At 42.1% G+C, this 11,788-nt stretch overlaps 1 protein-coding gene across 3 annotated transcripts in view; it reads right to left on the bottom strand.

Annotated features, from left to right (window-relative positions):
• Nucleotides 1–688: 688 nt before the first annotated feature.
• LOC134886628 (protein DGCR6-like) overlaps nt 689–11,788 on the bottom strand; it is a 34,485-nt gene continuing 23,385 nt past the window's right edge. For all 3 annotated transcript variants that reach the window (XM_063913164.1, XM_063913162.1, XM_063913163.1), the window contains exons 2-5: nt 9,377–9,537; nt 6,324–6,424; nt 3,147–3,287; nt 689–1,597 (exon numbers count right to left, since the gene is read on the bottom strand). In XM_063913164.1, the coding sequence (XP_063769234.1) occupies nt 1,514–1,597; nt 3,147–3,287; nt 6,324–6,424; nt 9,377–9,537 (487 nt within the window). In that variant the 3' untranslated portion in view covers nt 689–1,513. The remainder of the gene's footprint in view (nt 1,598–3,146; nt 3,288–6,323; nt 6,425–9,376; nt 9,538–11,788) is intronic.

Raw genomic sequence — 11,788 nt, 5'->3', positions numbered from 1 at the left:
TATCGGCAGTTGGGCAGCTCAGCGGCACGTCGCCCAGTCGGTAGGGCCCATAAGAGCCCTCAGAATTTATGTAAAGGTCAAATGAGGTTCTTTCTTTATCTGGCATAATGTTCAAAAGCAGGGTTGGCCAGTTTGTAAGCAATCAGTTGCTAGATGGATTACAGATGTAATCTAGCTGGCTTTATATGGAAGCATGAAGATTCCAGAAACAATCAGAGCTCATTCCACTAGATCAGTGCAGACTTAATGGGCAGTTGGACGTGAAAGCACTGTTGAATGATTATGCAGAGTGACAAGTGAGTAGTTTATGCACACCTTTACATATTTAAAAGATTTGATATATTTGCATTTAAGGATGCAGGTGTTGGATTCCTAGTATTTCGCTCTGCCCAATTTTACTTCCTTTAAACCCCTTCATCTGAAACCTTGGCGGATACTGAGCGACCTTCCCTTACTCTCCTGATTTGTGGGTGTTGTATTGCTTATTTTGTAATTTCAGGACTGTGGTCCTTCTCTACCTGTAGATGATTCAGTTCAGCCTAGGGGCTTTGTTTGTCATAAAACTGAATTTGGATGTGGTCGGCCAGGGTACATAAGTGGGAGAAACCTGGGTTAAAAAGTGCCATGCTCCTCACTCCACATGCAATACCCCAAGGTTCCCAGTATGCCTCAAGAATTCAGAGAGGGATTTAATGCAAAAATCTTTAATTTTGAGTGTCAGGATAGGTCTATTTTGTGTACCCTCATGAAAAGGTTAGAAGAACCAGTAATGATTTGAAAACATTTCTAACCACCTACAATAAACACTATGTATGAGACACCAATGATTTTCAACAAGACTACAGCGCTCCTAACATGGAAGCTAAATGCTAAATGAAAGCTTCAGCACTTTTCTCTCCAGAAGTTGATTAGTGGCAATCATCTACATCAGGGGTGTCAAATTCACACCGCATCCTTTTGCACTCGGTGGGCAGGGGTCCTTATGCCGCAGGGTGAACCCAGGCCAGAAAGAGTTAACCAAGACCACCTCGGTCCGCCCCACTTATCTGCACTGCCCACCTCATCCAGTCACAGCTGCCGAGGAGGAGAGGAGGCTGGGTTCTGGGCAGGCTTACCACTGCCTACCACACCCCATCATGGCTGCTGCAAGAGGAGATGAGGCTGGGTTTTGGGCAGGTTTACCAGTACCTGCACCACCCACCGGTGCCCATATCAACAGACAGCACACCCTGCCTTCAGAGATAAGAACAATAATCTGCAATAAATACATTTGTCCCAATAGCAGTTGCTAACTATATCCAGTCTCTTCCTGCATGGAAACACTGGCTTCATGTTTACAGCAAGAACAAGAAAATAAACAACTCAAAGAAAACTGTACAGAAGAATGTGTCATAAAAATCACATCTTTGGACTGGTTTTCACAGTATAAGGGGATTGAAGTTTGTTCCACTATTTAAAAAAAAAAGAAAAAAGGAAAAATAAAAAATATCAATGTTAAAACTACGAAAGTGCATTACGAAAACATTTTGTTTGTAGTAGACTCCTTCTGTTGTAACTTGCGGATTAGTTCCAATAAATTCATCTGTAACGTCAGCTCCTGGAAGTCAAAAAGGAAAAGAAATTAACCAAATTTGCCACTAAAGCTTTTCTCGACCCTGTCCTAAGCCTATTTTGCCACCTTTTTGGGCTGGTCACATTCCAACATCAATATTAGCAATTTTTTTATCCAAAAATAATACCTTATTTTTTTCCCGTAAGACTTAAATATTCATAAAATATTCACCTATACCTTCTTACATGCCACATAAAAAAAAAAAAAAAACTGGAAGCAAGAGTGTATTTTTTTCTACTCTAAACAAAAAAACACCCTGTTTTTTGTTTCAGTATTAATCCACCTTTCCAAATCGTCAATAATCAAGATTCTAGACATATGTTTTCATAATAAAATTGATACTTGAAAATTCTAAAGCATTTTTTGTTTTAATAAAAAGTGTAGAAATAATATGGTAGCCAACCAACTATACAACTTAATCAGCTGAGGCCGCCCCCAAGTTTCAAACTTTATTAAAACCTTATGTAAATGGTCACTTTAGTAACAGTTGGAAATATATTGTAGAATTAAATAATACTTTTAATGTAAGTTTCCATATTTAATGCCTGCCTGGAAATGAAATTATTTTGTTACCCTATGATGTCCAATCATTGTAATTATGATGAATGACGGTTAACCTAATACATGGCATTGATACTTTAATAGAGATATGCAACACCTCCTGCGTAGACCTAACAATTGACCAAAAGTGCTCAGATGTGACGAATTATAGGGAACTAGTTACCAGCCCGTCAAAATGACAGAACAACATAACATTAATGTCAGTGCCGGCGGCTGTGCGCGCCTGAATGGAGCAACACCTGAATTACTCAGTCAGGCACATCTAGTGGCCGCCGGTGAGCAAAACACTTGAATTCCCCCCATAGGGGTGAGGAGCAGCGTTAGCCTTTTATTATATAGGATGAGGTCATACATAGTAAGGATGGCTTGCATAACTGTTGTATATGCATTATTACCAAAAATAAAACAAACCGCAGAGATGAACAGTCCCAACAAAGGGCTGATAAAAAACAACAAAAGTCAACTTAGATTTCACTTCAAGGTGGCAAATTTATAATGAGCCGACAGATTGACACCTGGGAGAGGATTCTCCTACCTCAAATCTGAAGAGTGTAAAAACAAAACTACCCAGCAACTGAGCGCTACATGCAAAAGCAGCTCACATTTTCCCTGCATATGAAACAATACATTTATTTTTATACCCTTTGCATAGCAAGAGTGTGCGTCCTGGAGCATATTTGTTCCTTTTTTGTTTTGCTTCCATCTATGCATAAGCCCAATACTGAGCACGAGCAAAAAACCATAAAGAAATCTAAATCCATTAAAAAAATTTTTCATTAAAGTGGCAGCAGAAATAAATGCTCAATCATCATCAGCTTTGAAAGACCGACTGACAATAAGTCCCCTGATGTTAATGTGACTATGGTAAATTAATGGTGTCAGATAAAACCATGATTCAGCCCGTGTTGATATTACTAATTAGCTTTATTTGCTGAGTTGATAAGCAGTCAATGGACTATAAAGAAACACTCACCTGCGGATTGGTTGTGATATAGAACCCAGAAACACCTGCTTTTTCTAAGGTGCTCTGCTGGTCTATAACTTTCTGGTCTAGTTCCAGGACTATTTTTTCATCCATCATCCTTTGTTCTTCTCTGATTCTCTGTTCCAGAGTCTAGAAGTGACAAACAGAGGTTAGAACGCATATTCCAATCACTAAAACCTTGCTGCCTCGCTTAGATGAAAAGTGAACATTTACCAAGATGCTAAAATACAAAAATCAATTTGCTTCATTAAATTAAAGATGAGTCAGGTGTGCACTCAAAAAAACGTCATGACTTACTGTATAATGTACCTTCAACTAACTCCATTGTACAAACGTTAGTGAAACTTATGAATTTTTCTACATATAGCAATATTCCTTTTTAGGTTAGGGACACTGAGGTGGAATCAATTAGGGGCAATATATCACACATCATCCCGTGATGTTCGGCTGCACACATTTGCCTATAATGGTAGGATCAACATTGCTAATTTTTCTGCGCCGTTCTATGGCGTGCGAGGAAAACTAGGGATGTTGCTGGCTGCAACAAAACACTAATTAAAACACCCCCTTTAATTTTGGGGGGATTACAAACCATGAATCCCAGCACCAACACTTCTTTTTCTATAACAGGTTTGCTACAGTGGGTTAAAGGTCAGTTCTCAAAAAAACATAACAATGCCATTGGGCCCGAATCACTTGCAGATGCTGCGATGCACTTCAGTGTCAAACCATTATTTTCATTACATTCACTAATCACTAATATCATAAATGTCCCTCAGCGAGACTTTATTCTTCTGTGCAATTTGCACTAGCTCTTTCAGTTAGTGATCCATCTTCCAAGCCACAGCAATGAAGATGTAATTCTACTGCAAATTAATTCTGTTTAAGCTGTGAGACAGGACGGATTATGAATACAAGTCTGATTGTGTAACATCACAGCTGCCCTTTCCAATGTGTTGTAATCTCCTTTACAGTTAAATCCAGAGTACAAGTACATGCAGCAGCAAGAACGTTACCAGCTTGTATTATCCACACATTTTAGCAGCTGTACTCAATCAGAAGTGGCTTCTAGCTCTACGAAATGGGCTGGATGGCCCATCACACACTCTAGTCTTAAGTCTTCAAGCCAGATTCGCTATGCAACTGGGCATACATGCAACGCTGCTTCCACCCCTTTATCTTTCTAGTTCTGTAGGGTGATTTGACTGTAGTCAGTGTTATTGCGCTTACTATTACTCTGCTGCAATACGTACAGTAGTTTAACATCAATCCTCTCCTGTTCAACTGCGAATCATTAAACATCATACATAGGCAAGGTCACAGTTAGTTTAAATTTTAATAAATATATTTCTATTCATTACTGGCCGCACATGACTTTAGTTGAAGCATGTAGTTGTACCCAGAAATTATTTTTCATGTTCACCTGGTTCTGTTTAATCATATACAGTTGTGCTCATAAGTTTACATACCCTAGCAGAATGTGTGATTTTCTGGCCATTTGTCAGAGAATATGAATGATAACTCACAAACTTTTCTTTCACTCATGGTTAGCGGTTGGGTGAAGCCATTTATTGTCAAACAACTGTGTTTACTCTTTTTAAATCATAATGACAACAGAAACTACCCAAATGACCCTGATCAAAAGTTTACATACCCTGGAGATTTTGGCCTGATAACATGCACACAAGTTGACACAAACGGGTTTGAATGGCTACTAATGGTAACCATCCTCACCTGTGATCTGTTTTCTTGTAATCAGTGTGTGTGTATATAAAAGATCAGTGAGTTTCTGGACTCCTGAAAGACCCTTGCATCTTTCATCCAGTGCTGCACTGACGTGTCTAGATTCTGAGTAATGGGGAAAGCAAAATAATTGTCAAAGGATCTGCGGGAAAAGGTAATTGAACTGTATAAAACAGGAAAGGGATATAAAAAGATATCCAAGCAATTGAGAATGCCAATCAGCAGTGTTCAAACTCGAATTAAGAAGTGAAAAATGAGGGATTCTGTGGAAACCAAATCACGGTCAGGTAGACCAACAAAAATTTCAGCCACAACTGCCAGGAAAATTGTTCAGGATGCAAAGAAAAATCCACAAATAACTTCAGCTGAAATACAGGACTCTCTGAAAAAAAGTGGTGTGGATGTTTCAAGATGCACAATAAGGAGGCATTTGAAGAAAAATGGGCTACATGGTCGAGTCGCCAGAAGAAAGCCATTACTACGCAAATGCCACAAAGCATCCCACTTACAATACTCCAAACAGCACAGAGACAAGCCTCAAAACTTCTGGAACAAAGTCATTTGGAGTGATGAGACCAAAATTTAACTTTTTGGCCACAACCATAAACGTTACATTTGGAGAGGAGTCAACAAGGCCTATGATGAAAGGTACACCATTCCTACTGTGAAACACAGAGGTGGATCGCTGATGTTTTGGGGATGTGTGAGCTACAAAGGCACTGGAAACTTGGCCAAAATTGATGGCAAGATGAATGCAGCATGTTATCAGAAAATACTGGAGGAAACTTTGCACTCATCAGCCTGGAAGCTGCGCATGGGACGTACTTGGACGTTCCAACATGACAATGATCCAAAACACAAGGCCAAGTCGACCTGTCATTGGCTACAGCAGAATAAAGTGAAGGTTCTGGAGTGGCCATCTCAGTCTCCTGACCTCAATATCATTGAGCCACTCTGGGGAGATCTCAAACGTGCAGTTCATGCAAGACAGCCCAAGAATTTACAGGAACTGGAGGCTTTTTGCCAAGAAGAATGGGCAGCTTTACCATCTGAGAAAATAAAGAGCCTCATCCACAACTACCACAAAAGACTTCAAGCTGTCATTGATGTTAAAGGGGGCAATACACGGTATTAAGAACTGGGGTATGTAAACTTTTGATCAGGGTCATTTGGGTAGTTTCTGTTGTCATTATGATTTAAAAAGAGTAAACAACAGTTGTTTGACAATAAATGGCTTCACCCAACCACTAACCATGAGTGTTATCATTCATATTCTCTGACAAATGGGCAGAAAATCACAAATTCTGCTAGGGTATGTAAACTTATGAGCACAACTGTACATGAACAAAAGAAAATAAATCAGTACAGTCATACATACCACCCTGCAGAAGGGTACAAGCCAATAAGGTATGCGATACTTACTTCTAGCTCCCTCTGCTGGCTGGTTCTGAGTACAGGTACATTGTGTGCTTTGCATGACTGCTGAGCATCTTTGTGCCTCCTGAGGAGATCCTGTTTCAATGCTTTGGGAAAATAAATACATCCCGTATAATATAAAATAATAGGCTTAAATATAACCAAACTTTTCCTTTCATTGTTTTCTAGAGTATAAAAAAAACATTGAAGGCTTTTGTTGAACAAGTCTACCTCTACTGCATGTGAAGCATTCAGTGACGGACCTAACATGCCAGGAGTATTATGTATTTTTAAGAACAGATGTGATGACAGACAGGATACATGATCCTTGTAGCACTGAGCACTTCACATGTTATCAGCACATGTGCATAAATGACTCACTGCTTGCTACATACTAAAGTGTAACCTAGCAATCTAGTGCAGGGTCACATAAAGCCATGTAACAGCGTTATCAGTGAGGAAGTAAACACTGCATGGAAATGAAGATCTGATTATTTCCATACAAGCAGACAGCAGGCTGGTGACCAGGTAGATGGGTGAGGATGAGTGGGGTTAAATTAAAAATAAAATATTGCGCATCCGTGTATGTTAAAAAGGGTGGCGCATGTCTGCAGAAAAGACCTTTAATACAAAGACTACATAGTACTTTGTTTTATTACCTGAATCACAGTTACAGTAAATGGCTACAGAGAGGCTGCCTAATCAGTTACAAATTTCATGGGCACTGAAACTGGGACTAAATATTATATTTGGGACTCATGGAAAGGGCCAGTGAATCTTTTGCATATAACTGGGTGACATCAGTCCTTCACTTTGAAAGATTAAGTATTTTGTGATTCCCCTCCCCCCTTTAATTAATTATGTATATATAAATAAATATCCTCCATCTGTACCCTTTCATGCTCAACCGTCTTTAAGCAAAATCTCAAAAGGAATGGAAATGTGCTTACTCATCGAAACATAGAATGTGACGGCAGATAAGAACCACTTGGCCCATCTAGTCTGCCCCTTTTTAACATAGTTTTACCTCAAATCTTATTTGATCCTTATTTCTTTGTAAGTATATAATTATGTCTATCCCATGCATGTTTAAACTGCTCTCCAGTCTTAGTCTCTACCACCTCTGATGGGAGGCTATTCCACTTGTCCACTACCCTTTCTGTGAAGCAATTTTTCATCAAATTTCCACTGAACCTCCCTCCAGTCTCAGTGCATGTCTTTGTGTTCTAATACTTCTCTTCGTTGGAAGAATGTTTCCCTTCTGGACTTTGTTAAAACCCTTCATATACACTGCTCAAAAAAATAAAGGGAACACTAAAATAACACATTCTAGATCTGAATGAATGAAATATTGTCATTAAATACTTTGTTCTTTACATAGTTGAATGTGCTGACAACAAAATCACACAAAAATTATCAATGGAAATCAAATTTATTAACCCATGGAGGTCTGGATTTGGAGTCACCCTCAATATTAAAGTGGAAAAACAAACTACAGGCTGATCCAACTTTGATGTAATGTCCTTAAAACAAGTCAAAATGAGGCTCAGTAGTGTGTGTGGCCTCCACGTGCCTGTATGACCTCCTGAGGGATCTCCTCCCAGAACTGGACTAAAGCATCCACCAACTCCTGGACAGTCTGTGGTGCAACGTGGCTTTGGTGGATGGAGCGAGACATGATGTCCCAGATGTGCTCAATTGGATTCAGGTCTGGTGAACGGGCGGGCCAGTCCATAGCATCAATGCTTTCATCTTGCAGGAACTGCTGACAAACTCCAGCCACATGAGGTCTAGCATTGTCTTGCATTAGGAGGAACCCAGGGCCAACCGCACCAGCATATGGTATCACAAGGGGTCTGAGGATCTCATCTCGGTACCTAATGGCAGTCAGGCTACCTCTGGTGAGCACATGGAGGGCTGTGCGGCCCCCCAAAGAAATGCCATCCCACACCATTACTGACCCACTGCCAAACCGGTCATGCTGGAGGATGTTGCAGGCAGCAGAACGTTCTCCTTGGTGTCTCCAGACTGTCACATGTGCTCAGTGAGAACCTGCTTTCATCTGTGAAGAGCACAGGGCGCCAGTGGCGAATTTGCCAATCTTGGTGTTCTCTGGCAAATGCCAAACGTCCTGCACAGTGTTGGGCTGTAAGCACAACCCCCACCTGTGGATGTCGGGCCCTCATACCACCCTCATGGAGTTTGTTTCTGATCGTTTGAGTAGACACGTGCACATTTGTGGCTTGCTGGAGGTCATTTTGCAGGGCTCTGGCAGTGTTCCTTCTGCTCCTCCTTGCACAAAGGCGGAGGTAGCGGTCCTGCTGCTGGGTTGTTGCCCTCCTATGGCCTCCTCCACATCTCCTGATGTACTGGCCTGTCTCCTGGTAGCGCCTCCATGCTCTGGACACTACGCTGACAGACACAGCAAACCTTCTTGCCACAGCTCCCATTGATGTGCCATCCTGGATGAGCTGCACTACCTGAGCCACTTGTGTGGGTTGTAGGGAGGTCATACAGGCACGTGGAGGCCACACACACTACTGAGCCTCATTTTGACTTGTTTTAAGGACATTACATGAAAGTTGGATCAGCCTGTAGTGTGTTTTTCCACTTTAATATTGAGGGTGACTCCAAATCCAGACCTCCATGGGTTAATAAATTTGATTTCCATTGACAATTTTTGTGTGATTTTGTTGTCAGCACATTCAACTATGTAAAGAACAAAGTATTTAATGACAATATTTCATTCATTCAGATCTAGGATGTGTTATTTTAGTGTTCCCTTTATTTTTTTGAGCAGTGTATTTGAAAGTTTCTATTATGTCCCCCCTTTCCCTTCTCCAAACTATACATATTGACATTTTTTAGTTTTTCTGGGTATGTTTTGTGATGTAGGCCATGCACCATTTCAGTACTCCCTGTGTTCCCCAACTATCCCTGAACTGCATGTTGTCAGCCAAGACACTTAATTTTTTAAAGTTGACATTTCTTTGGGAGGGAAGAAAATATTAATGTAAAAGACAATCTTGTACTATGAGTGGTGTGACTTTGGACATTACCTCTGTGTTCTGCTTGTAGCTTTACACGCTGGTTGTAGAGGTTTTTTTCTGTCAGGTGCTGGATTTCCAACAAACCTTGAACAATTTCAAAAACTGTGCCATCAATGAGCGCCAGGGCCAAATCACTGAGAATGGCGTGCGACATACGCTGCTGGCAGGAGCTAGAAGACAGCGATTATAGCACTAAGTACAGGAAAATATTAAAGTATAGTTTCATATACTCCGTATGTAGATTTATAAAAAAAAAAAAAAAAAAGGATTTTAAACCTACCGGTAAATCTTTTTCTCCTAGTCCGTAGAGGATGCTGGGGACTCCGTAAGGACCATGGGGGATAGACGGGCTCCGCAGGAGACATGGGCACTAAAAAAGAACTTTAGGTATGGGTGTGCACTGGCTCCTCCCTCTATGCCCCTCCTCCAGACCTCAGTTAGAGAAACTGTGCCCAGAGGAGAAGGACAGTACGAGGAAAGGATTTTTGTTAATATAAGGGCAAGATTCATACCAGCCCACACTGTATAACTTGGGATATACGAACCAGTTAACAGTATTAAAAAACACAGCATTAGTCCGAGACTGATCAAAACTGTAACATAACCCTTATGTAAGCAAAAACTATATACAAGTCTTGCAGATGTAGTCCGCACTGGGACGGGCGCCCAGCATCCTCTACTGACTAGGAGAAAAAGATTTACCGGTAGGTTTAAAATCTTATTTTCTATTACGTCCTAGAGGATGCTGGGGACTCCGTAAGGCCCATGGGGATTATACCAAAGCTCCCAAACGGGCGGGAGAGTGCGGATGACTCTGCAGCACCGACTGAGCAAACAGGAGGTCCTCCTCAGCCAGGGTATCAAACTTGTAGAACTTTGCAAAGGTGTTTGAACCCGACCAAGTAGCAGCTCGGCATAGTTGTAATGCCGAGACCCCTCGGGCAGCCGCACAAGAAGAGCCCACCTTCCTAGTGGAATGGGCCTTGACCGATTTTGGTAACGGCAATTCAGCCGTAGAATGAGCCTGCTGAATCGTGTTACAGATAAACAGAGCAATAGTCTGCTTCGAAGCAGGAGCGCCAACCTTGTTGGCTGCATACAGGACAAACAGTGCTTCTGTTTTTCTGACCCGAGCCGTTCTGGCCACGTAAATTTTCAAAGCCCTGACCACATCAAGGCTCGCGTAGCCACAGGCACCACAATAGGTTGGTTCATATGAAAAGATGAAACCACCTTAGGCAAGAATTGAGGACGGGTCTGCAATTCCGCTCTATCCACATAAAAAACCAGATAGGGAATTTTATGAGACAAAGCCGCCAACTCCGACACTCGCCTAGCCGAAGCCAAGGCTAACAACATGACCACTTTCCAAGTGAGATATTTTAATTCCACCGTTTTAAGTGGTTCAAACCAGTGCAACTTAAGGAAACTCAACACCACATTAAAGTCCCAAGGCGCCACCGGAGGTACAAAAGGAGGCTGAATATGCAGCACTCCCTTCACAAAAGTCTGTACTTCTGGGAAAGAAGCTAATTTCTTCTGAAAGAAAATGGATAGGGCCGAAATCTGAACCTTAATGGAGCCTAATTTTAGGCCCAAATTCACTCCAGTTTGTAGGAAGTGAAGGAAACGGCCCAGATGGAATTCTTCCGTAGGAGCATTCCTGGCCTCACACCAAGAAACATACTTCCTCCATACACGGTGATAATGTTTAGCTGTCACGTCCTTCCTAGCCTTTATCAGAGTAGGAATGACCTCATCCGGAATGCCCTTTTCCGCTAGGATCCAGCGTTCAACCGCCATGCCGTCAAACGCAGCCGCGGTAAGTCTTGGAACAGACAGGGACCCTGTTGTAACAGGTCCTGTCTTAGAGGAAGAGGCCACGGATCTTCTGTGAGCATTTCCTGCAGATCCGGATACCAGGCCCTTCGCGGCCCATCTGGAACAATGAGAATTGTCTGTACTCCTCTTTTTCTTATTATTCTCAACACCTTGGGGATGAGAGGAAGAGGAGGAAACACATAGACCGACTGGAACACCCACGGTGTCACCAGGGCGTCCACTGCCACCGCCTGAGGGTCTCTTGACCTGGCGCAATACCTCTGTAGTTTCTTGTTGAGGCGGGACGCCATCATGTCTATCTGGGGCAGTTCCCACTGACTTGCAATCTGTGCGAAGACTTCCTGATGAAGTCCCCACTCTCCTGGATGTAGATCGTGTCTGCTGAGGAAGTCTGCTTCCCAGTTGTCCACTCCCGGAATGAACACTGCGGTCAGTGCGCTTACATGATTTTCTGCCCAGCGAAGAATCCTGGTGGCTTCCGCCATTGCCACTCTGCTCCTTGTGCCGCCTCGTGGGCCACTGCGGTGATGTTGTCTGACTGAATCAGAACCGGTAGGTCGCGAAGCAAAGTCTCCGCTT

The sequence above is a fragment of the Pseudophryne corroboree genome, chromosome 1 (assembly GCF_028390025.1).
Source record: "Pseudophryne corroboree isolate aPseCor3 chromosome 1, aPseCor3.hap2, whole genome shotgun sequence".
In the NCBI taxonomy this organism is placed as follows: domain Eukaryota; kingdom Metazoa; phylum Chordata; class Amphibia; order Anura; family Myobatrachidae; genus Pseudophryne; species Pseudophryne corroboree.
This window is presented reverse-complemented; position numbering and strand designations above follow the sequence as displayed.